This window comes from Thermobia domestica, chromosome 18 (assembly GCF_964235325.1).
Source record: "Thermobia domestica chromosome 18, izTheDome1.hap1.1, whole genome shotgun sequence".
Lineage (NCBI taxonomy): Eukaryota > Metazoa > Arthropoda > Insecta > Zygentoma > Lepismatidae > Thermobia > Thermobia domestica.
In genome coordinates this window covers 56,575,107-56,603,003 of record NC_137471.1, presented here as the reverse complement: position 1 = coordinate 56,603,003, position 27,897 = coordinate 56,575,107, and the positions used below count along the sequence as shown (strand labels likewise).

General features: G+C 37.1%; 1 protein-coding gene across 1 annotated transcript in view; it reads left to right on the top strand.

Moving 5' to 3' along the window:
- Positions 1–27,897, top strand: part of mgl (low-density lipoprotein receptor-related protein megalin) — a 298,877-nt gene that overhangs the window by 62,306 nt on the left and 208,674 nt on the right. Inside the window, exon 2 of the mRNA XM_081747000.1 lies at positions 17,394–17,525. Within this exon, the coding sequence (XP_081603126.1) occupies positions 17,394–17,525 (132 nt within the window). The remainder of the gene's footprint in view (positions 1–17,393; positions 17,526–27,897) is intronic.

The window sequence follows — 27,897 nt, the reverse complement described above, 5'->3', positions numbered from 1 at the left end:
GGCGCTTCACAATAACAGGTCTCTCAAACGAATTTCCTGACGTGTCGAGATCTGTGCTTTACAAAATTGTTTCTGAACACCTAAAGTTTAGAAAATGATGACGACGATGTGAAAACGGCAGTGAACTCTTGGTTATCGGAGCAGGCGGCAAGTTTTTATGAAGAGGGTATTTTGAAATTGATTGAGAGGTGTGATAAGTGTTTGAACAAACTTGGCAACTATGTCGAAAAATAGAGTAAAGTATGTACTTTCTGAAAAATAGATTTACTTTTTTGAAATAACCTTTCGTTGTGTACTTATGTTCAAACGGACCTTACTTAACACGCCTCGTACATATATATGGTTATATTTGCCCCCAAAAGGAGAACATTTACCCGTTTTCCTAAAAAAAACCTACCAGGACCATTTCTAGTACCTGGAAAGGAGTACGTGTTAGGGTAAAAGAGGACATCAAGCTACCCTAAATATGCATTGCATGTGTATGCGGGAAAACGAGCATTTTTACAACATTTTTAGACTTCCAAACTATGCTATACTTTAAATGTCGGAAGTCTTTGAACGGCTAACTTATGTCCTTTCGTCCGTCAAGAGGTATCAGCAAAAACTGTAAGAGATATCGAGAAGTGGGTCTCTTGCAATCGATCCAGCGTCCCAAGAATAGATACCCTTTCCTTCGTTAACTCTGTATTCAAACCGGAAGTGGTAGAAATCAACCATTTCCGGTTTTCAACGTTGATCGCCACAGAACAATAACGGTAATCTATGCTTTTTTTTTTGTTTGAATAGATTGAGCGTTCGAAGAATACGTAAGTTCCATCTTCTCCGTTAACCCCTTATTCAAACCGAAAGAGGTAGAAATCATCCATTTCCGGTTTCAACCCTTGTCACCACAGAACGAAAACGGTAACAGCGACAAACTATTTTTTGGAATCGATTCAGCGTCTTACACAGAAAAAGTAACGTGGTGTACATAAAAACATAGGTTACATGCATAAATCCTGTAGTATTTGGACTTACAGTATGACTATATATATATATATAATCCTGCAGCAAATTTATAACTGAAAACGTATGTTTCATAATACTATCTGTATAAGCGTTCCATCTATACGTACGTTCCGTATGACTGTGATTGTATATACGCGGTAAGGACCTCATATACAGATGGACGTATATAACATATAGGTGATGAGGGGGCGCGGTGGCTCAGTGCTAGAGCATTCACCTCTGGTGCTTGGGGTCCCGGGTTCGATCCCAGCCTCCGCCAAGTGAACTTTTTTTGTGGTGGACAAACACCGTGCTCGTGGGTTTTCTCGGAGCACTCCCGTTTCCTCCCACTTTCTTCATTCCACCATTTCACTCATCTCTCATTGTCACCGTCTCCTTTAGCCTACCCGGCATAACCGTGAGACGTAAAACTCAAAGATTTCATTTCATTTTCATATAGGTGATGAATGTAACATACGTATGCGCATGTAATATACGAAAGACTGTTAAATGTCAGACACCCTAAGTGGAATGATTTAACATCTAAGCGGGAAACCACAGTACGTATGTAACATATGGATAATGTATGCGATTCCGTACAGATTTGCGTAGTAACCATATGGATTCCGTACATTTGTACAATATACCGCTGTCCGCATAATGGATTTTTCTCAGTGTAAGGAAGTATCCCTCTTCTCGAGTATCTCCCTATTAAGATCGATACTGATAAAGATTTATTACGTATCAGGTTTCATCTCTTTCCACCTGATATGTCTGTTGCAGTCCAAAGTTACAGATCCTTTTCAGCATTGAATTTAGATAGTTTAGAAGTCTAACTTTGTTGTGTGAATAACTGTGAAACGAAACTCACTTGGTTTTGTTTATTGGAACGGAACACTCTAAAGGGGGCACGGTAGCTCAGTGGTGCGTGCGGTCGCTGGTTGGATCCCAGCTCGCACCAAGTTGGCTTTGTGGGGGCAAATACCGTGATCGTTGTTTTTAGCGGGATTCTCTCGTTTCCTCCCACTTCATTCATTCCACCATTGCATTCACTTCTTATCATCGCCGTCTCCTTTAGCCTAGCCCGCATAATCATGGGACGTAAAACAAACTAAAACATTCTAAATGAGCTGCTCGAGAGAAGATAATAGTAAGTTCTATTTCCGGTAAAATTTAGTTATTGGATGGAATGCGTTGGGATCAGACCACCGAACAGTATGCAGGTAGTTTAATTTCGAAAATGTACCTTCAAATAGCAGGGGAAGATTTTTTGGTATGTGTTATTATACTGTACTAATCCTTTCTAAAAATACTCGAAAATTAGAAAATGTGACATATTACCGTTATCATCTCCCGAGTCGCTCAAACATGCTAATGCGTTATTGTCGAAACAATGTATGGCACTCTTTTACAGGTGCATTCTTTCACGTAAACATTTTCACAACATGAATCATTAAACATCTTCTTCATCAAGTGATTACTGAACGTACTTTCGATGCCTGAAGATAAAATCCCATTTTCCCATGTTGCGCTTTCTCACTTAATCAGGGTTTTTCCTCTTTATCCTTTTGTTTAGTTACGTTCTGTTTGACGCTCCGCTTCGTTGAGTGGATGTGTACACTATTTACCTACGTCTCCAAGCAAACTAAGAGAGATACCATACAAAGACTAAGCGAAACGCAACACAAAGCCTAGAGTATATATTGAAAGTGCTTCGAATTCTCTGCCTCCCTTTCGTCTTCTACAGCGCCCTACGTTTTGGGTTTCCTCTCCTTCGCAGAGTTTCACAATGGATCAATTTCAAAGCTCATTAGCTTCAGATAAAAGCAATACGAGGAAAGAAAATGTTTTGAAAACTACAGTCAATGTTACGTTCAGTAATAGGGATATGACTAAATGGATAGAACGAGACAACACGGAACTGATAATATTAGTTCTATTACCAATTACAATCCTTTTCTTACCGTGATATTTTATTAATTTTCCCCCCTTAAGCAACTCAAAGCATGGGGCTTTGAGTACTTAGGATCGTTGTATTTTTTTCAGTGTAATTACAATGAATTATTGACAACTATTTGGTCTAGGAATTAATTCGTGCGGTTGGTACGCACACATTGAAGCTGTAGTACAAACACAAAATACATAAATACCTTAAGAAAAATATTGTCCATCGCTAGCCACCACTTTCGCCCATCTGTCAGGCAATGTACGGATTCCGTGGCGAAAGAAGTCCTCATCCTTGGAAGCGATCCAGTCAGAGACCCATGTTTCGATATCTTCTGAAGAAGTAAACCGCTGTCCAATCAAATCGTTGTTCATGCAATCGAACAAGTAGTAGTCCGGAGGAGCAACGTCTGGTGAATACGGCGGGTGGGGTAAAACTTCCCATCCGACATTTTCTAAATAGGTTTTGACCGGTTTTGCGACATGTGGGCAAGCGTTATCATGTTGAACAATAAGTTTATCATATCTGTTCTCCCATTCTGGTCGTATTCTGGCCAGAGCTTGCTTCAAACGCATTAATTGTCGTCGATAACGTTCTCCATTCATAGTTTCACCCGGTTGCAGCAGCTCATAGTACACCACACCTTTCATATCCCACCATATGCACAGCATAACCTTTGCACAGTGAATATCTCGTTTTGGTTGTGATGGACCTGGTTCACCTGGTTTCACCCAGGCCTTTTTTCGTTTAGGGTTCTCGTAATGGATCCACTTCTCATCACCCGTAATAATTCGATGCAGAAACCCCTTTCTGCTCTGTCGTTGAAGCAGCAATTCGCAAATGGTTTTTCGTCTTTCAACGTCTCTGTCTTTCAATTCATGTGGAACCCAATGTGACATCTTTTGAATCATTCCCATGGCTTTCAAGCGTTTGGAGACTGTTGTTTGATCAACGCCTAATGCTGCTGCAAGTTGTTCCGGAGTTTGACACGAATCCTGCTCGAGCAATGCTGTCAATTCTTCGTCTTGAAATTTTTTTGGCTGTCCAGCTCGCTCTTGGTCTGCCAAGCCGAAATCACCACTTCTGACACGTTCGCTCAGCTAGAGCATGGTCACCATACACTTCCACCAAAATACGATGACTTTCAGTTGCACTTTTCTGCATGTTAAAGTAATGCAGCAGGACACCCCGCAAAAACACTTTATCAGGCACAAATTGCGCCATGTTCACTTAACTACAAACTGGTGTTGTTGACGCTTTAATCCACTGCCCTATACTACGAACGATACGCGATGACAGGGGTTTGCAACACATGTGTGGATACACGGAACTGTGGGACGCTCCGTTCGTTGCGCCATCTCTTGTCCAACCGCACGAATTAATTCCTAGACCAAATATTATTCTTTTCCATTGTTATCAACGATGCAGCATGTAACATAGAAAATATAAGATTGATATGAGGGTGATTCAGATAGTAATATCTCCAAGTTGATACCTTTATATGTGTTTGATTGATAGCGCCGATACAGGTATCAGTAGAAAGCTTGCATTTGTCAGTGACAAATGGTGGCATCATTTTTCAACATAGTCGACATTACGTGCAACCACTTGCGCCAACGTGAAACAAAGTTTTTCATGCCGTCGAGAAAGAATTGTGGTAGCTGCTGGCGAACTGTTGTTTTCACCTCCGCGTCACAACTGTAGCATTGGCCCTTAAGAGTCTTCATCCTGGCGAAATTAAAATACCGCTAATTTTACAGTAATTATGCGCTATCTTCAAATAGATAAAAGATAATTGAAATATGGAACAAGAGCGCCCTAGACAATATTATTTTGCGTGAGGTACCGTTATCACAAGTCACCTAGTGGCTTTCCGTTTTCAGCTGTTTAAAAACGCGAAAATAAATGCCGATTTTCAAAATGGCTCGAAATCGAAAGCAGATAAGTGAGTCGTGATAACGGTTTCTCATGTAAAATATTATTGTCTAGGGCGCTCTTGTTCCACATTTCGATTATCTTTTATCTATTTGAAGATATCACATAATTACTGTAAAATTAGCGGTATTTTAATTTTGCCGGGATGAAGACTCTTAAGGTGATCCTTAAGTTTGGAGAAGTCGCAGGACGCAAGATCTGGATTAAAAGAGGATGAAGCAAAATGTCAACAACACTTTGCCAGCAGATCGGACAACTTTGAACTATTTTTGGTGGAGGAGAAGACGTGTAGCGGTACTCGATCGACCCACGCTTCCGGGTCGGTCGTATGATGTATCCATGACTCGTAGCCGGCGATGAATGTTCTTGGGCGCACAACCTTCCACTGTCAGAAATTCAATGGCAGCCTGCTATTTCAACTTGACGTCACCACTGGATGCCATGGATTGCTTCATTACTCTGGAATGAGAAGAGATAGGAAGGTGAAACAAGTGACATTCTACAGCTTAAACATCAATGCATTAATGATAAATAGTTCAGAAGGTTTGCAGTACTATTGCCCAAGTAATGGGCTGGGAGGCATTACTTTGTGAATCACCGTTGTACGATATGGAACTGATAATATTAGCTATTGTCAATTACAGTCCTTTCCTTGCCGTGAATTGCTCCTATTTTCCCCCTTAAATAAATCAAAACATGGAGCATTGACTATTTACCCTCGCTGTGATTCATTGACAGAAGCGATCCCACTTTATTGTTATGAACGATGCACTGTATAACGTAGAGAATATAGGGTTGATACATGACATGGAAGTCGTAATATTAGCTCTATTATCAATTACAATCCCGTCTTTATTATGAATTGTTTTTAATTATATATATTATAATATTATAAAAGTGATCTTACTTCCAACGTCCATTAAGCCTGCCTTTTTATTTCTAGAATATTATTTGTTTTTAGCGGAAAAAGTATCCCATAAAGAACTCAACTTTTGAAATGCGCGCCATTTTTGTTCTAGTAAGTTGGCAGCACTGAAAGTTACACGATTTTCATCTGATGTGTTTGTGGTTAGTAATCAGGGAACGCCGAATAGTGCATCTGTTTTCTGTATGGGTAGGGCCGCGCTAAGCGTTCCATTCCTGTCCATACAGAAAACAGATGAGGACCATGCACTATTCGGCGCTCCGTACAGTATAGTAACGCGTGGCATTGATGGATGGACTCTCCTGGTAGCTTGAAATCGAGCAATAATAGTCCTCTACAGACAAAACACAAGGACACCATGACTTTGCCAGCCAACACCTGGGATTTGAACTCTTGAGGCATGGCGACGACGGGAGCCTCAGCTGCATACTGGCGGATTTGGAATTCAGTTCAAACAGGTGATATTATAATTCATCCGCCGCCACAATCCGCAGAAGAAAGCAATTCCCTTCTATGTGGTAACGCATGACATGGAGAGACGCGCCATACGCTGTTGATTTTGTGTCTCATATTCAGTTCCGCGCTATCGTTCGGATACGCACATGCTTAATGCTGCGATCACACTCATCCACCGCATTACGGTTGTGATCTGTGGCAACAAAATGTCTCGGCCGGAACGGGGAAGATTCCTTGTTCTTGTTCGACGCATGCGAAACATTCGTACCCAATCCATGATGATTGTCTTGGATGCACATGCATCTGGGCCGATTGACATCCCTCTGCACTCAGAAACTAGGTGATTGCTCGCTGATCTGACTTGGACGTATTCGGGTTGATGAATTCCATGGTTCATACCTTATTTCCTGCAAAGGCAAGAAACGTTTCACAACGATTACTATACTAACACCAGAAGTATGCATGCTACTACGTTTCACTACAACAATACAATCTTATGACATCATTTATTCCCTAACAGGGGCCGAACGGGTTTTATTTGTCCAATTCTTATAGTATAGTGAGACGATATAATACTTTACATAAGTACGTTATATTATTCTTCCTTTTCGTTGCAATAGTTGGAGGTCAAAAGTTTTCAAACACCCCGGATTTTTGTAAGCATCTACTGTAATCCTATTATTTTGGCACGAGAATTTTACCGCCCTGCATGAGAGATATTCCTGCCTATAGCATCAAATTTGATGACAGTTGAATCGAGGTCTGAGAGGTACTGCAGATGATATGTCAAATCATAATTATTAAAAATTATGATCAAAAAAAGACAATTTGGTATAGATATTACATAGTATAAACAAAAGTGTGGAAGGTGGGACAAGATAATTTTGTTTGGAAAGTGTAGACATAGAGGGTCAATGGAGTGACGAAAGAGAAAGTAGCTTTCCAAATTTTGCAGTTCTTTATAGTTTGTTGATACGCTAACGTTTAAAACGCCAAAAAATCATACTTTGAAAAGTGCTTACGATGGTTTCGAATGCTCCATTGTTACTCGTTGAAATAGTAACGATGGGCATTACATACACACTTCCACTGAGCGATAGTTGAGCAAAGAAGGATGTACATTGACCGTCGTAAACATTTTTTCAAAGAATGGCGATTTTAGATTTTTAAAAGCCAGCACATCTACAAGTTACATCTCCAAGATAACTGCAAAATTTGGGAAATCACTTTGTCTTTCAATTTTTTGTCACTGCATTGACTCTTTATGCAGGGGCGTCATTTAGGGAGGGCAGGAGGGGGCAATTTCCCCCCCCCCAAGAGTTTGAGGAATACATATGCTTTAATAGATTGTCTGGTAATATACTAGTACAAAACGTGAGATTCTTATGTCAGTGGTGCTCTTGCCCCTCCCAAGCAAAGTCTGAAATGACGCCCCTGTCTTTATGATTACATTTTTCAAACAAAACTATTATCTTGCCTCACTTTTCACACTTGCTTATATTATGCAATATCTATATCAAATTGTCTTTTTTGTTTTAATTTTAAGAATAATAAATTAACATATCATCTGCAGTACCTCTCAGACCTCAATTCAACTATCGTCAAATTCTATGCTTTAGATAGGAGTACATCTGATGCAGAATGGTAAAGTTCTCGTGCCAAAATAATAGGATCACAGTAGATGCTTACAAAAATCCGAGTGTTCGAAAACTTTTGAGCAGTAATGTATGTCAAGAAGTGAAAAAAAAAAAAAAACAAGGATCAAGATTGCAGGAACGTATAATCGAGTAACGATGAGGGGGGGGGATTACAGGACAAAATAGAGTGAAGATACATATATGTATGGGAAAGAATTTGTAACAAGTGGAATAATTAGGAGAAACGAATAAGTGCAAGAGGAGAATAACCAACGAAAAAATAAAATATAATGAAAGAAAAATTGAGAATATATATATTTTTTTATTCGTGGACAAATTCAGAAAAGAAAGAAAAAAAATCACGTAAAATTACGATTAATCCTTCTCCTTTTTGTTATGCGGGAACAGAATAGAGGAAAAAAGGGAAATAATATATATATTGTAGTTCTTTTTTAACATATTTTTTTCTCTTCAAATCCTATATGTCTCTTATTTCATTTCATTTCATGAAAATAAAAGAGAGAAAGAGTGCGGAATGCAAGATGAAATCTGAGAAGCTGCTTTACTGGGAGCCATCTTCTACGACGTGTTGGGGCCGTGAGACTGTAGTTGTAGTAGTAGATATATATGTCGTTGTCTGTGTATGCGTGTGTTTGTGTCTCTGTAAAGAGAGAGGAGAGTACGAAGGGAACAGAGTGGAATTAATTGAAGACGTGCACGCACGTTTGCTCTCCCGCGAGAACAGAAAACTTCCTGCCTTCTGGAAGCGTTGGTCTCGGGTTCGATTTCCGCTTGTGTACGTGACTGCGATATTGAGCATCAGAAGTGTCTTTCCGTAAGGAGTTCATCTCCTCTTCTTCTTCTTCTTCTTCTTCTTCTTCTTCTTCTTCTCTACAAAGACAAAGTAGTCGTAGCTTTAGTAGTCTTAGGATTTTCCAGTTGGTTTTTCTTTATGTGTCGCTCGTTTTCCTTAAGGTCAAACACAAGCTGTGTCTCTCCTCCTTCTTACTTTGTAATTTTGTTCGTTCCAATATGAATGCACGTGATCACAATAAATCCTTCTTTATTTATTATTGAGGTTCATTAAGGTAAACTTTTAGATGCGCATGTGTTACCTGTATCTACTCGCTGCATACATCAACCAAAATGACTTGATGGTTGTTGCGCCAAGTCATTACGGGCCGTATTCAGAGACGTTCCCACTTGTGGGTAGTCATACTAAGGGTTTAGGTAATGTATGTTTGATCCGTGTGTTAGTCAAGCCATAGGCGGGCAAGGTTGCTCTGTGATAGAGTGCTCACCTCTGGCGCGTAGCGTCCATGGTTCAATCTTAGGTCCTGCCATGTGGGCTTTTGTGATGAACAAACGGGTTTTCTCGGGTTTTCCCTTTTCCTTTCATTTTCAACATTCCATCACTGTCTTTCATCTCATCGCCGTCTCTTTTAGCTTCAGTGCATATCGACATTAAACTCCAAAAAGAAGTCGTTAGTACGACGATAATCATATATAAGATTGACTCTTCAAACGGTCTACAAGTTTATGCAAAGTTGTATCAAAGTGCAGCATTGCATCTTAAAAGTAGAGCACTCACCTTTTCTGTGAGTGGTCCTGTAAAAACTTACTAATACACAACTGAAATCTTCTCTTAACTTTTATTCTTAATCTGCACCTTGTCTATCTTTTGTATCTCATACATCAATATAATTCATGAACTTCCAATCTTTACATATCTCATAATCTTAATCGTATTTCTTACATTTATAATCTTCCACATAATCATAAATCACAAAATCAACTTATCTTTCAAACTGTATCTTCATAATCTCTACTTTTATATTCTATCTCTTCAAACTCTCTATCCTAATCATCATCCATATTTGCACAGAATCTCTCTCAATCCAACGCAACAGTTTGTGTCTTATTTGTGAGTACTTTTTGCCCTTTTTATATCCTAACATTTCTCCCCCCTTTACATAGTCAGAACCTAACTAAAAGAAGCAAAATATTACAATGATTATAATAAGCAAATCTAGGAATCAAAATCAAATACATTATCCTGAAATTCCGCTGAATTCTTCCTTTTCTTTCGTGTGTACCCTTTGGCTCTCAGGAAATCAATCTGCGCCCACATAATATTTTGTTTCTCAGTGAGTTGCGCAATAATTTTATCTTGTTCTTGCTGTTGATCGGTGAGCACTGTAGTGCTTGTCTCTGAATTATCTCTGTTTTCCTTGAACTGCTGCAGACTAGTATCACTTGTAGTATTCCTTCGTCTTTCACTTCTTCTTATTCTATTGTCAACCCATTTAGCGACTATTTGTTTAAATTTCTTGCGTGAAGATACTTCAGAAATTTCAACAGCATCCATGGAAGGGTAGCTAGCTTGGTTTGTTCCTATGGACTTAGACGCACATACGTGATTATGATATATTGTTTATGAAGACATAGATAGATTATGAGATTGATGTGTAACAAGATGAGTGTAATTGTGGAGTATCATTGAGATAGATAGACGTATTATAGAACGGCACAGATTGAGTAAAGATACGGAAGAAAATAAGTGTGTTTCTTTGTTGATTTTAGTAAACTAACAGGTCCTTGGTTCGATCACTGGCCACACGTGAGTATCTGGTGGACAGCATCGTGTTCATGTTCTCTCTCTCTCTCTCTCTCTCTCTCTCTCTCTCTCTCTCTCTCTCTCTCTCTCTCTCGGTTCTAACCTTCAGTGATGATTTCAAACTTTCCCGGGAAGCGGAACACTTTGAATAAAGGAGATGTGAAAATAGCATTGAAAAAACCGGTAACCCACAGTGAGCATGATCGGAGGTATGCTCAAGAGGAGGGAGAATTTTGTAGCTCCCTCGACTGTGTTTTCTGTGTAAAGAATATTACTCTCTGCTTTATTGAATCATTCACAAAAAAATCATATACATGCATCTCTCGGTATCGGATATCTTAACGGATATCGGAAGCAATGGGTACAAACTGGTGCAGCTGATTGAGTTTGAAAGTCCTGCTTTCAAAACTAAATATTTTGATGTTACTATATTATACTGTCCAAATATTTTACACTGTCAGATTAGGCACTGTCGTTGTGCTTGATTTAAAATACAGTACTGTACATTTCTCTTTCTTTCGTAATGTAATTGTGGATACCAGTCACTACAAACTTAATGTCGGAATTTACAGAAAATTAGTATTATCAGACTCTCTGTTCTTTTTTATTCGTTAAAATGAGGGATAAGTATATAGCATTTAAGAATTCCTGTAAAAATGATTCAATAAAGCATAAAGTAATATTGTTCACAGAAAACGCAGGAAGAAGTTGAGATTTTCAACTTTGGTAAGAAAGTCATCCTTGTACTAGAGTACTTTTGATTTAATATTCAGTCAGATTGTCGATTGACATATACAGTGAAAAGATGTCTTTAAGTTTCCTTTCGTAGCAGTTTTCACTTTCTTCTCAATAAATATATTACAATTTCTTATTTTTTCTCTGTCTCTCTCTCTCTCTCTATATATATATATATGTGTGCTGTTTATTCTACACTGACAGTTTCCCGTGACATTAACTTTTAATATCTCTAAAGCTGAGGAAATATTTTCTGGATGTCCTGTCAACTTCCATGAAAGACATCTTCTTTTAAGCAGACTTTCTTGGAAAACGGAAAAATTATTTCTTTTTCATTCCTTTTATCGTTTACTTTGAAAAATTTTCTTTTTGAATCATAAATATACACTGGTAGAAACACCCGTATGTATTTTGATCAATATGAATGACGTTTGCAACATAGAATATTGTAAAGTTCTGCTAGGTAGAGCAAATTATACTCGGTTATCATTTTCTCCCACTACCAAGTTTTATTACAAAATCCTACTTTCTATAAACAGTATATTACAAATATTACTATGATGTAAAAATCCTCTAATAACTGGATAAAATATGGTATCTCAAGGTCCGAGTAGCCTAGAGAAGGATATGCACAAACTAAGTGGAATGGATCTAAGATCTCAATGCTCCGAGGAAGCAGAGAGAGGTTGGAAACCCACAAAGTTCCAGGCAAGCTGGGTGGCTGAGGTTAGGTATCCCACAGAGTTCCGAGCAAACTAATCAGGTAGAATAGGAAGCCTAGAGCTTCAAGCAAGCTAAAGACTTTGGGTTACGTTCCTTCTCACAGCTCCAGCCAAGCTGAGAGAGTGGATTTGACTAGTCAAAGACTGATGTCTGTAGTGATTGGTCCTCTCGGGTCCATAGTTGCATAGCTACGCTGGAGCATAGCAGTGGCGCTGGTAGTCCTCCTTCGTCACATGACTTATGCGTCGCTGTGTTACTGTCGTCTGTCACTGTAGTAGTTCGTAGTAGGATGCACACGGTGTTATTTATAAATACAAACATGTGTTGGTTGGTTGTAAACAGAGCCACGTGCGGGATATTACAACACGTATGTGTAGATAGACTGTTAGTCTTACAAGGGAAGAGAGGGAGATTATATATCGAAGTGGAAGATGGTTTATACACAAATCAAAAGCACTAATGACACCTATTACGAAACTGTAATAAAAATGCATATACTGCAGGGCATGTAGCAGGGCCCTATGGGACAACAATTTTTGCTTTGATACACTGTACTTTTAAAATGATCAAACACGTGTTTTCCTGCTTTGGCATCTGTTGTACCTTGTGTGATTTCTAGGGGTGGCAACGGATTTTCTAGACACCCTGTATATTAATATCACTCGCACAGTATATGCATTCGGAAAATTTTTATTACAGTTTGACAGTAATAGGTGCCATTAGTGCTTTCGATTGGTGTATAAACCATCTCCCACTTCGATATATAATCTCCCTCTCTTCCCTTGTTAGTTCGAAGGTCACAGGACATCGACCACCGCAGAGGACATCCGTATCTATAAAATGCATGCTACCACAAGTAATTTGAAGGTAGTTGGACCGTATTGGTATATCACAATCTATGTCTGCGATGCAAGTGAATGCGTATATTGCACAATTAAGTGGCTTGAAGCATCGTTTAAGGTTTCATTTACTAATATTAATTCCGTATTGCTCAGCCTACCGCCTCTGACCTCATGTTTCAACCTTGAGTTTATGTACAAAGTTTAATATTCCTAACATGTTTCTAATCTTAGCGGATTTTAAGATAAGGCCATCTTATTATAACAATTGTAACCACACCCTAATTTCTTTTCACCGTTTCTTCTTCCTTTCTAATGGCAGCATATTAAAAAAAACAAAAAAAAAAAAAACGGTGAAACACGTGTCTAATTATTCTAAATTCGAAGTCCATATACCAAATTTCATGTTTCTACGCTTCAGAGAGTCGAAGATATGGATATTTTACTCTAATAGTGTCACTCACATTTTCCCCTTCCTCGTCGAATTTCCAAAAACCTTTCCTTAATGCTACCTTATGTCACAAATCTTATGCCCTGTCCAAATTTCAAATGATCAATCAGTGAGTCAAGACTTCTTTTATATCGAAAGATACTGAAATTACTTCACGCAACAAATGACACTAGTTTTTGTTCGGTCGTGTAAAAACAATTAAATCGGAAGAAATAAAGATCACGAGTTTTCTTTTTTTTAAGTTTGTTACTCATGTACCTTGTTGGGAGCCGCGGTGACTCAATGGTAAAGCGTTTACCTCTACTGCATGGGGTCCTTGGTTCGATCAAAGATCGCACCACGTGAGCTTTGTGGTGGACAAACATCGTGTACATGGGTTTTCTCGGGGTTCTCTTTCCTCCCATTTTCTTCATTCCACCATTTCATTCATTTCTTATCACCATGTCCTTTAGCCTAGAAGGCATAATCGTGGGACGTAAAACTTAAAGATTTCATTTCGTGTACCTTGTTTTATGTAATAATTCAGTGTCTCTGTTGCTGTACCTAAGTGTGTTTTTTACATGCTTTGTGAAGCTTAATTTATGTGCGAGACATTTTTTTTTTTTTTTTTTTTTTTTGTTTACGGAATTATATTACGCAAATAATGTGCTGCTTTAAAGGTAAAGTCCACTGCATATTACAGTAAGCCTCGATTATTCGTGGAATTGGGTGGCAAGGGCACCGCAGTTAGCGAAAATTGCAGATAACCCGAAGAAAGACTAAAAATTAAGTGCAAATACAAAAAAAAAAAATCATAAAAACTATTTTATTGTACAAAAAAAATAATAAAGCTTTTAACATTCCTTTGGTCTACGTCTAACTAGTAAATCACTAGAATAAACAACAACAACAACAACAACAACAACAACAAAACAATACTGTACTGTACAGCTGTCAGTAATTTTCGACCTTCGCATTGTAATGCCTTTTGTATTTTCCCAGTTATTGGCTAGGATTAAAATTAGTTTTCTTGAAGTTCGTAATTAATCGTCCAGTGGTCGCTCGCGAACTATCACTCCGCAGTGAACAATGAATGTAATTTACTACCACGCAAATCACTCTTCCCAATTCCCGTTTTTCATACATTACAACAATCGGTTTCTGCTTATCAGAGTAGAGTTGCACTTCGAAACGTGCACAATTGTTGGAAATATTGATTTTTACAATGCAATTTATTTTTATGTTTTAGAACATTCAGTACTTATTTGCATGCGAAGTGTCAGTCCGCAGCAACTTCTTATGAAAAATAATTCAGGGCAATTGCAACAAGGTTTTTTAAAAAGTCGCGGCACTCGCGGATAATTAGCTTTACTGTATTTTTAGTAGTGTTGGTATTTTTCATGTAGATAAAATAATGTTGTTCATTTGATTGTTAAGTACTTAAAAATGCCTATTTTGGATTTTTCGAATGTTGAGTAATTCGCACTTTTTCCGTGTCACCTTGGACTTCGAATTAAATTGATTCCGCTGTTTATGTATAATCTTTAAACAATATATATATATATATTATTTGAACAAAAATTCAAGTTATTATTTTTGGGCTTTATCTTAGTAACCGTGTTATGTATTATCATTTCGTTAGCGTCAAAAATCTTATTTGAAATCACAAAATGAAAGTAGAATAGAAATGTCCATAGGTCTCTCTTTGTTTCCGTAAGAGAGGTTGGCAGAAATTTTTGTCTTTGTTCCTTAGACAATAAATCTATTGATTTAGGATTGGAGAGAAAATTTAAGAGGGGATAATTCAGGTAGAATCTAAAGTGCTAAGGAGAAGAGAAAGTCCTTCCCCCCACGCTTTCAAATAGACTTTTAGGTCAAAAGTATACCCACCGGCTGGTGCAAATGATACAATTTATTTACACTGAATGGCACAGGAAGGGAGACAAAGAGAGTTTTTCGAGCTATAAATCGATTAAGTTTGGCATCGAACTGAATCCTAGATCGTAATTTAGGAAAGTAGCTACCTTTTAGGATAGACGAGAGAGAGAGAGAGAGAGAGAGAGAGAGAGAGAGAGAGAGAGAGAGAGAGAGAGAGAGAGAGAGAAATATAGCGTCCCTTTCGCTATAAAAATCCTGCTTAAATTTCTTTACTTTGTCTGTCTCTTGAGCGAAAATAAAATCAGCTCCACCATGATTGAGTATTTTATGTCTGTTTCATTTTCATCCATTTCGTCCTTCTATTTGCGATGCAATTGCTATATTGCATCATCTTTTTTTCCTCTTTTTGTCCTATAGCTATATATATATACTATCATTGCTTTACATCATTGCTATTTAGAGTGCTGCGGTCATGAAACGACAGAAGCTATAGAATTATTCTATACCAGTAGACAGTTTTTTCTTTCTTTTTTGAGGGGGAGAAGAGAAGGGGAGGTTGGTTGACAGTTGACATCACTCTTCACTGTCTCTCTCTCTTTCTTGTTTTGTTAAAATAGTTAATATTTTAGTGAAAAGTGAATTAAAATAAATAGCTTTAAAACTTCACTGTTTCACGTTTCAAGATTTGCTGGGAAAAAAGTCTAAAAATACAGCGGAAACAATTTAAATGTTAATCATTTCTTATGTTTCTTGATTTTATAGTTAAATTAGCTAATTTCGCCACTTACTTAAAATTTATGTTTGGTTTCCGAGAATTTTAGACGTCCATAAGCTGTACTATGCATGAGTTTGGAAAGTATTATATAACGACTATACCTGTCTGTCGACAGTGATGATTTCACGGGGTAACCCAGGGGAATTCATCCCCCCCCCCCCGTAACCACGAAATTCCCATTCGAAATCATATATATATATCGAGCGCCGGATCCAGGATTTTCTGACGGGGGGTGCTTTAATAATTACAAGTACATTTGAATTGTTTGATTTTTTAAATGCCTTTAACCATCTGTCCTATGAAGGAGGAATTGCCCTGAAAATACTCAGTGTGTAGTCTTGGTAATCGAACCCACGACTTTCCGAATGCAAAGCCAACGTTTTACCAACTGAGCCATTGTAACTTTGTATCAGTATAATTTTCAGTATATTATCGGTTCGATTCCCGATAGAAGCCCATCTGGTTCGTATTCCACATTAAACTATAGGTCCACGTCTCATATAGCGTCGATGCTGTAAAGAGACGGTAAACTCCAAACGGATGTTATACTAAATGCTAGTTTAAGCTTTTGGTATTAAAGTTCTGTTTTACATGTTGTAGGAAAACTGTTGAAATCTGATAATATTTTTTTTAAATACCAAAATTGAGTGTGGTCTCAGCGGAATAGATACCTTAAAACCATGCACAGATGCATCAATATTATTTGAAAATAAACTTTCATGTTTTCATAATAATCTGTTTATATGTACCTGTAATATCACGATTGACTATTCCTTGTGAAAACTGAGTTGTTGTAGTAAACCTTTGCCATAAGGGAGTAAGGATTCAAACAATTGTCTACCAAGGACTGGGGAAGAAATTTATCGTTTCAAGAAACCAATGGTAACGGATTTTTTTTTTTTTTTTTTTTTTTAATCTTTGAAACGAAACATCTGTGATTATTTATCCTACAATGGCAATAAGTGATGTATCTGCATCCTGAAGAAAGCATGGATATTTCATAATACTTCAGTGTCTGGACCATTTTTGCCATTGTTCAATACTTATTGCTGATACCACAGCCCTCGTATCCAACATAAATGCAATATACTGATTATCAATATCTAGTTGTATCCTCATAAGGAAACAGAATGTAATACTATTCTCCTAATGCCTGTTCCATTTCATGTTCGACAACCACACTGCGCCAATTGATATAATTATTATCAAATAATAGTTCAAGGTGCGCAATCCAGCAATATATTTGAAATTAGCCACAAAGTATTTAATTTATGCACATATATATTTTATAAACCACACAAAGTACAAAACAATTTACAAATTGCAAAATACAAAAATCTTAATAACGATAATGGTTTCTTTTCATTGTAGCATACACAATCAATTTGTTATTTTTTAATAAACACTTACTGCCAACACTTTTGATATTATTTATTTTTGTTATTACATAAGTATAGTTTGCAGTCTTTGTTTTGATCTATATACTTAAGGCATTTCTCTTTTCTTTGCAGCGCCCCCTGATTGTGAACCGGGTCAGTTATCTTGTGGCCAGTATGTGTGGAATAAAACCTATTGTATTCCACCACACCATCGCTGTGACATGACAGTCGATTGTGTTGATGGAACCGACGAAGCAGAATGCAGTAAGTACATAAACAAATGTTCTGTTTTAAAAAAAATAAAAACAAGACAATCTTCTCGTATTTTTTTCCCGTATAGCTATTATTCAGAAATAATGAATGCAGAGTAAATGTAAATTACCTTGCGTATATTTTGAGATTTTATTAATAGAAAACAAGATAAGGCGCTTGTGTGGAGAAGATGGAGAATGTTAGAATGAGGCTGAAATTAACAGTTCATCTGTACGGTTAAGAAAAGTTGGCATCTGACAGTTGGACAGAACACGTGGTATGTTGGAGGTGCTGTTGCCAAGGACACAACATTAGAGACAGCTGTGGCAACAACATTAGAAGTTTAACAAGTCATAATTCTATAACCATTATATGACAGGATGATTTTGTAACATGATTTTCAAATAACAAAACTTACACACCTTTTGCGTGGAAGACCCGGGTTCGATTCTTGGCGGAATCAACCGGTCGGATTCCACGTTAATCAGTAGGTCCCGTCTCATATAGTCTTGCTGCCGAAAGGGACGTTAAACTCAAAATCAACTCAAATAACAAAAGTAGTAGTAGTTGGAATTTTTGACGGAAAATTCAACATTCAGCTACCGATAACAGTGCCGACAATCACATTAGTTGCCTAAAAACAGAGTAAAAGAATACTGCAGTGAACAGTTCTCGCTTTCGTTTTGTTTACAGAACGTGCAGCTATCTTAGGCTCCCTCGTGGCTAAATGTTTATCTTATGCGCCTTTGATTCGGAAGATCCGGAGTCGATTCCGGGCAGGTGTTTTTGTTGTTGGAACACCACGTTGCGCTGTAGATCCACGTCTCATACGGCCTTGCTGCTGAAAGGAGGCTGAACTCCAATGCATCAACCAACCAAAGTGTAGTTGTCAGACGCCATTTTTCCTTAACCGCGCAATAAGCTCGGTGGACCCGATAACTAACGGAAGTGTTGCAATCTATTCAGTACGAGCTGAGAGTAGAACGAATAACTCTATCTCGGAAAAACAAGTTATCAAGAATCGGAAGAATTAACTGGTTAATCCGATAGAAAACATGTCCACTATGACAGACTCGGTAAACTGAATACCTGAGAGATAGGTAACAGCACATGGCCTCGAGAATTTCTGATGCGATTTACGTAAACTCCTTTGCATTTTTTATATTTATCTATTTTATTTATAGTCGCAGATCCATTGGTTTTTGGTTTGTTACTTAGCAGACCACCTTGCATCAACTGCGATATGACAAGTTGTTTCAACTTGTTTGAACAAATTGGAAGTACAAGCAGTATCTTTCTGAAAGAATGAAAGAAGTATACACGTTATTATGGATTATTTTGTTTTAATGCTTAGGAGATGTATGAGTTTTCCGTATACTCCCAAAATTATTGTATGTGTTCATATGTCAGCTAATGTAAAAATGTGGCTTCTTCCATAAAAATCCATCCGCTTACACATCATGTTAACAAAAGTGTACCTGAACCTGTTTTTGATTCCATGCAAACGTTACTGGCTGAAGAGAAGCATACGGAGATATTGTCAGACGATCCCAGCAAACAGTCGGCGCAGCGTTCTAAAAATTATCGCATATTCATCTATTATTGCAAGGGTATTCTGGTATATAGCATTAAGGCTTAAATTTTCGCATATCACGATAAATTATCGTATGGATGGTTGGCAAGCCTGGATGGTTTACTTTTAACTCTCTCTCACACACAAAATCGGTCAACTGTTTTTTTCTGTTTTTTTTTTTTTTATCAGAACACCTGTTCTGTATTTGTGATTAAAGTTTTTTTTAACAATCTTTTAATATTATTTTCTGTCAATACCATAATTTATCGTCTCAAAAAAAAGTTAGAATAAAAGAAATGAAAACTACGTATAATCGGTAGTTTACTGTAATTGAAATTTAAGAATAACAAGCTGTTAGCACGGGCGCCGAGGGGGTTCCATGCCTTCCAAAGTGTGCTTGAGCACCCATGCTCTGGATATGTTTGCTTGGATATCTGACAGCGAAACACACAAACCTAAATTACCCGTGCCCAAACTTACACATAAATCGGGGCCGGTGGCAGTTAGCAAGTAGTGAAATCGTATCCTTTATAAATGGTTGATAGATATCTATTTAGCAGCAATAAACATTCCGTTTGATTTTTTTGATCACTGATGGAAGATTGTGTTAAAAGTAATATCCATGACAGTATTGAGAAGTTGACAAATTTGTAAACGAGAAACCATAATTCGGAAGCATTAAAAAAATTACAGTGAAGCAAAAAGAAAAAAGAACAACATTCTTTGTTTTCCCCCATTACAAAAGAAATACAAAAGAATGGTTGATGGTAGGGAATAGTAATTTCTTTCATAATAAATACACTTTAGATAAAACAAATGTTATTGAGTTTGTATTACATATATAAAGATTAGCGCCTATTGAAAACATGCCATGCGAGAGAGTACATGGTCTATAGTAGCAAGCAAAAAGTGAGCAAGGGAAAAACACCTATGTAATGATACGAGGTATATTAAAAAGAAAAGTTGAAAGTTGGGGTTATGATTTTTTGTTTACCTCATTTGTATGTATAGGTCCTGCATATATAAAGCACGTAGGAGACAGCAACCGCAAATTATTATCATGTGTGCCGTCGTTGATTGAATATTATCATGCCACCAAACTTGAATGCCATTTTCACCTCTACTCCCTTGTATATCCCTTCCGCTGAAACTTCTCTATACTCTCTCTCTCTCAAAAAAAGTACGGTATTGTCCAGTCTTTTTTCTCGCCTTTTTTTTTTTTTTTTAATATAGATCTAGTCGCTGTGCGCATTTTCTGGATTGAATAGAACGTATTTCCACTTTGAATTCTATATCTTTTTTTCCTTTCTTTTTCAGTATAATGGTTCAATTCGTCCCCCTCCACCCGCTCCTATCCCTTCCGCCACTGCTCTTTCACTGTGTGTGTGCGTGTAGCCTATACATATACATATATGTGGTGTCCTCCTCGCTTTTGATGTCACATTCAACAAAAAGCATTATTCACGTAAGCTCACTGGTGAAACAATCTTTCTAACGCCAGGTTGTTGGGTGCTATTAAAATTGCAAATTGATTATATATATATATATATATATATATATATATATATATATATATATATATATATATATATATATATATATATATATATATATATATATATATATATATATATATAGGGAACTATAACTATAGTATTCTGTTACACATAAAAGGAGTCCTTGTCCGGAATACAGTGCTAGCTGGTTGCTATGTAGTATGTAGAAATGGAGCATAATAGAAAAAAAAACTGGGGAACGGGTGCGCGAGGGCGTACGAAGAGTGGGAACAAAGAATTGTTTTTGTTTTTAGGCAAGGAGGGAAGGGAAGCCATGTTATTATACATTAATGCCTAATAGATGAACTAGGACTGTCAAAGCAATATCGACTAAATATGAACAAAGAAAAAAAAATGCTAATAAATAACTGCTTCCCATGTCGGTGGTTTTGTTATCACTGCTGTTTACAAATGTATACGTACGCGCTCTTTTTTTGTCTTTTTTCTTAAAATAACATAAAAAGAGCAATGTTTTACTAAATGGAAACTTTGTATTTATATATATATATATACATACATTCACAAGGCTCCATCTCCTGCGTGTTTGTATGCAAGCACCCAATTATAAACCAATAGAAAGCTTTTCTGCATTGAAAATACGTTACATGAATACTGGTACAGTGAGAGAGGAAATATTGCAGATTTATACATCCATTGATTGAGTGATTGATTCGTGCTTTACCAATGGTTCGGAACGCCCGTATTGATGGCAGGGTGAGGTTCGATCTTTCCCTAGAGCTTCCGCGTATTGTATTCACTGGCGACATATCTCGTACTGCTATGTATTGAGAATGACATTAAGTTATGATTGTAAAGCAACTCTACAAACCTTTCTTTCAGTAGCGTCATTTCAAGTTTTGTCAGGAGGGAAGAAGGTTGGGGGGGGGGGCAAGATGTTCCACTGACATAACAGTTTTTTATTACTATATTAGTTTACAATCAATTTAAAAGTATGGACTTCTCAAACTCAAAGAAGATATATAATTAACAAACTCAGTTAACTTTTTAAAACATATTTTATTAGCCTTTTAAACTTTATACTAGCTGAACCTGTGCTCTCTACACAGCGCATCATTCATATATGAGCACGAATATCCTTGTCATTCCTCATAACATCTGTACGTGTCCTTTTACAGATACAAGTGAAAGATGTCTTGATAAAAATCGGCAAGGAATACCGTAAAGGGGAGATTTTTTAAATATCTTGCATCATTTGCAAGATTGAGCCTATTTCCGGTTGGAGTTTTTAATTCATGTATAATCAGTATTTTCTTTCTTCTTGCATGCAATATATAATAAGTAATATTTTCTTTCTTTCTTTTGCATGCAATATACATTACATGGATAATTAATTATATATATGGTGTATATCAGTGATATATGGTGTTTATTGGGCAAAACATTTCAAACAATAAAGATTGATCTTAAACTAGGAAAATGGTTATCCTTCGTTTTTCATTATCATTTGGCCATGAAACAAACGCTTCAAAGATATACAACCCTCGTATACAACTATGTTGTGTTGAAATGTAATGTAATGTCCATGACACCTAATTTTTTGTTTATGAACATATCTTTGTTATGTTTATCGAATGGACTAGGTTTGATTAGGAAGTCCCTGTTGACAGGTTCATGTTCTTTCCTTATGAGAAGCGATACTCAGACTCCGATTTAGGGGAGCACGGTGGTTCAGTGGTAGAGTGATTACATCTGCTGTATGGGATTCCTCGTTCAATACCCGGCCAAGTGAGTTTGTGGTGGACAACACCTTGGGTTATCTCATGGTACTCCTACTTTCTCATTCTACCATATTCTTCCATCATCATTCACTTGCCTTAATCATCGTCTCCCTTAGCCTAAACTGCATAATGGTGGGACGTTAAATTTTAAAGATTTCGTTTCATTTCAAACTGTGATTTCCGGACAAAAATCGTAATCCAAGCATCTAGTTTAACCGTGTTGTCATTGATAATATGTAGTTTGATGTTGAATAGATACGTTAAAATACCACAGAGTCAGTCAATTCCACAAACCTCCTTCCCCTTTACAGATAAAGCTTAGTAGCATATTCAAGATGTACAGTATTTAAAGAGATTGGTGCTCTCAATATCACGTGTTTCCTCCGTTTTCTTTCTCTTCGTATGACTGTTGAACGTTTTTGAGAAGTTTTCTTTACAAATCCACCTTTCTTATCGTTTATGTGTTTTCTTTTGATTATACCTAAAAAGAAAATAAAAAAAGAATGACGGGTAAAAAAATAACAGAAACAAAAGTCATATTCAGAAGTCAAGTTTTCTTTATAAAGTACATTTTTCTTATCTTTATTTCTTTTTCTCTAGAGTCTACTAGAGAGTTGTTTTTGTTCCTCTCTGATTCGTTTTATTTTGATTTGGTTGACCAAAAATTCTATTATTCGTTGCACTCCACAATGTGGCTTCTTTAAGTTACGGGAATATAGTCTTTTTGTTAATTCCTCCTCTTTCAAACTAGTAAGAAAGTTTCGTGTCCGTTTGATTTTTTTTATTAACTTTCTTTTTGTCATTATTGTTATTATGTTCTCTTCCTTCTTTCTACTTTTTCTATAGCCTATATATATATATATTTGCAGAAGCCTCGCGTTAGTTTCTTTTTTCACTTTGGGTGGATGGAGTTTCTCTCTTCTGTCTATGTTTTTTCTTTCCATTTCATCTTCCTCTTCTTTTGATACTTCTGAATAAGGGGTGTGTGCGGTTTTCAGGAACATGATATATTTTCAGGAACCTCTCCAGAGATATATGACCTATCACCCTCAGACGGACATAACATGGTTCTGGAACCTTCGCTTATGTTTCTCTTCATTCCCACTTTTTTATTTTATTTTTTCTGTTCTGTTATAATCTATATCTGATGAAGAAATTCTTGTTTCTGTTTTCATTCCTTATATTATGCACTGGCAGTTCGGCTAGGTATTTTATAAATTGTATGTGCGTACTGTTTTCTAAGTTGTCACATAAACACACATACGAACACAACGTGCTGGACATTCTATTAGAATTCCGAACCAGAGTTCGGATTCTTGAAATTTTTGTTCGAATTTCTAGTTATTCGAATTTTTGAATGTTTGGATTATGGGCAGCAATACTAAATATGAAATGTTGGTCTTTTCCTTTGTTATATTTAGTTAAGCGTAAAAAGACTCATAAATTGCTTAGTGTGGAGTATCGTACTGTATGGGTCAGAAACATGCACGTTACGCAAAAGTGATGAAAAATGATTGGAAGTTTCCGAAATGTGGGCGTGGAGAAGAATGGTAAGGATTAGCTAGGTCGAGCGGAAAACGAATGACAGGATCTTAGAAATTATGGGGGAGAAAAAAAAGCATTTTAGATGTTATTAAAAAGAGGAAGAGAAACTGGATAGGACATTGAGTAAGAAGGAACTGTATCATGAGGAACATACTAGAGGGTATGGTGGCAGGAAAGAAAGGGAGAGGGTGAAAGAGATTACAATTAATGGACGATATCGAAATAGAGAAATCGTACTGGAAGACGAAGAGGTTAGTAGAAGACCAGGGAGCATGAAAACTTTTGCAGCAAGTAACCTGCCAATAATGGCAGAATACCTATGATGATGATGATGATGATGATTGATCATCTTGATTTTAACGAAGCACAAAAAATAAAAAGATAGTCTCATAAAGACTAGGAGAAAAATTAAGGTTAGCGAGGTAGCAATCAGATGATTTGTAACTTGTGATCTAGGGAAAAGTTCTAACGGCAGGAGCCTGAAATGCATGATCTTCAAATTTGAATTCGAATTTTGAGTCTATTCTACGTCATATTTTGAATGTTTTCAAAAAAAAAATGAACAAACTGATTTCTTCTTCAATAATTGGGATTTGCCCTTCCCCGTTGGTCTAATTTCTACCGCGTGGGTTTTGACACACATGGTCCTCGGTGTGATTCCCGGTGGGAGACTATTAAAAAAAATAAACGCATTACGTGGCATATAAACTCGATGCTGTGAAGGGAGGCAAAATTTCAACAAACAAACAAATAATTATGATTTTTATTTTTTATTTTTTATTTATTTATTTTTTTTTGTTTAAAGTACAAATTATCTAACTTGTAGTAACAATTAACCTCAACTAAATCCCATCCCTTTTACCCAATTCTGTTCTTCCCCAATGATTTCTCTCAGCAGGTTGAAACTGTCAGAATTGTCACGTGATATCCATTATTATTATGTCCACGCACCTCTCCCATATATATATATATATATATATATATATATATATATATATATATATATATATATATATATATATGCATGTGTGTAACGCTCAACATCCACATATACGGATTTGCATGACAGGTTGCCTCTTTATCAGGCGCTGTTGGAAAGTCAGCGATAATTACCCACGGGAATTACGTCAGTTCACAGACACTAACGCTTTGACGAAATGATGATGATTTATTATTAACTGTTTGAAGCCTGTTTCTGTTATCGGTTGTCCATTATTGATTTGGTGGGAAATTATGGTTCGTTGTGTGTGTAATATATGTAATGTACCACCCAGGCGACAACTAACGCCAACTGTGATTAGAGGTAACACTAACAACACAGGAAACGCTTTGTTAATTCGCGCGAGAAAGATTTCAGCTTGTCCATTAGTCTCTGTGTTGCTTTCTCACCATTGTTATTACTGCTACTACTATTATTATTACTATGAGTAAATAGAACGTCAAATTACTGTGCACAAATTACAATCCTTACGATACTTAGAAATAACGTAGAATATTCATGCCCCTTCTTTGACATGAGTGAGCTCTGTCGTGCTATGTGAATAGCGAACGCGCCTTTGGCGTGGGAGACTTGGGTTCAATTCCCAATGGGAGTTAATATGGTTCGGATTCTACGTTAAACTATAGGTCCACGTCTCACATAGCCTTGCTGCTGAACGGGGCGCTAAACTTAAATCCAAATCTCAATCTTTGGCATAAGTCAGGGACTTATTTCAGGGGCGTCATTTAGGGGGGGGCAGGGAAGGGCATTTTCCCCCCTGAGTTTGAGATTTATATAGATTTTATCAATAGAATAGTAGTAACTTAAGTCAGTGAAAAACGCGAAATTTTACTTATATAAAGGCGTCTTGCCCCCCCCCCCCAAAGCCAAATCTGAAATGACGCTACTGACTTATTTAGATGCAGAGAGACTAGGTACGTGCATGTGATAGAGAGTTGGAAAAGCCGTGGCTTTACTTTGGCATAAGTTAAAGGTGTATTTAGGCCTAGACAAACTTGGCAAATTGCTTAGGGCGCCAGAGTTTGAAGAAAGTAGAGTTTTGTTTTGACCATAAGCTAAGAGCGTTAAGACCAACTTGTCAACTGCACAGGGTAACAGACTTGAAGAGAGCGAGAGTGCGGTTAAGTATAAAACAATGGCGTATTTGAGCCTAAATAGATTAGGCAGCTTAACCAGAATGATAGCTGGGGCGTATTTAGGCTAAGTAAACATGGCAGCTGCTTAGAGGTGGCAGAGGTAAAGAGATTCACTTTGCTTTCGCATAAGCCAGGGGTATATTTAGGCTGGCATATTAAGAGTGCTGCCGAGGAGGCAGAATTGTATGGCGGCTTTTAACTTGCTATTCATTTCAGTACTATTGGGCTACATGTTTTCGAAAAACTCAGTGCAAAAAGACACTTTTCTGTATCTATCTTTAACGCCTTACTTTCTCCGTGTGTCTGTAGATAATCATGTATCCGGTTAGCGATATTGTCACCTGTATCCGGTTGTGCAATTTATGATTTAATGCATATTCTCCGTTGTGTGTTTAATTTGCTTACTTTTATCCTGGCAATGTTCGAATATTAGTTCATCAATTTTTATGTACTAGGCCAGTCACATTATCAACTCAATGCTCTTTGACATCAAAGTTTGGTGCTCCTACTCACAATGAACCGCGTAGAGTAAACGAGGAACCTGATTCGTTGATAAAGTCAGTGTTGACAGGCAGACAGAAACATTGATGAATGTTGAGAGTCCATTGTTTTTTCAGATACACTACTCGTAAATTTATGACTATTCGTATACTGCTAACCCTTCTCTAGTTCATTCTTCTGCCTCATTCCCTTTGCTGTTTTGCTCTACTTATTTCTTTCAGTCTCTGCTCCAAGTATAAAAGCATGTTCCTACTAGGGATGGGCAAAATTGGTTTTATAAAATCGGAAACCTGTTTGCAGAAAACGAAAAAAAAAAATACTTTTCGGGTTTGTCCAAAACCAGTTCAGCTTTTTCACCGAAACCGTTTTCCCCCAAAAGGGTTTTGAGATTTTACTGAAACCAGTATGATTTTCGCCGAAGACGGTATCTGTTTTTGTCTTTGTCCTTATCCACACAATTAACAAAGAAACAAAAAAATGTTTTGATAGAAAAGCCAACTGTTTTTTTAAAAGCCGAAACCGATATGATAGAAAGCCAAAATCATTTTTGATAAAAAAGTAAACTCGTCTTTTTGAGAATTTTCAAAAACTAAAGCCGAATTGTGTCCACCATTAGTTCAGTTCTTACGCTGTACATCGGACACATACAAATGACTTGGCTGAGTGTGCGAGACTTGGCTGTTGGAGGTTCCTCTGAACCGAGCGAGAAAGTGAACACTGCAAATTATGATATTTCTGCGGTGCTGTAATGTGACAATTCCTATAGCCCAGTAATGACCAAATGGTGGCTCACGAATGGAAATGAAAAATCTGTTTATTTTTTCTTTAATTCCATGGGTGGCAGGAGAAGTGTAGATGACAAAACAATTTTTTTCAACTTATGGTTACCAAGTCTATTCATTGAGGTAAGGTTGTTGGTACTGGGTAGACTTTTTAAAAAACAAAAATGCATATTTCGTATAGTTACTTTCAAATGTTTGTAACTCAGGTCCTGATTAGTCTAGATAAATGAACCAAGAAGCAGAGTATACAGAATAGGAAAACGATTCAGAAAATATATGACTTGTGCAGATTTAAGAGAACCGTCGCCTTGGAAAGGAAAAGAAAATGGCCCGCAAGCATGGTTTTTAGTTTGTCCTGGCGTGCAGTGAGTTGCAAACTGGCCATCATTACTTTATCTTGTTTCACCGGAAAACGGCTCTCTATAGTTACAATTCTTTTTGAAACATTCTGTGTGATACTGGACTGACATTACACGACACAATTCTAGAAGAGGAAGAAAAAGTGACGGATCCTTTCCTTTCAGAAAACTAACAGGGCAACGCACGAAAGAG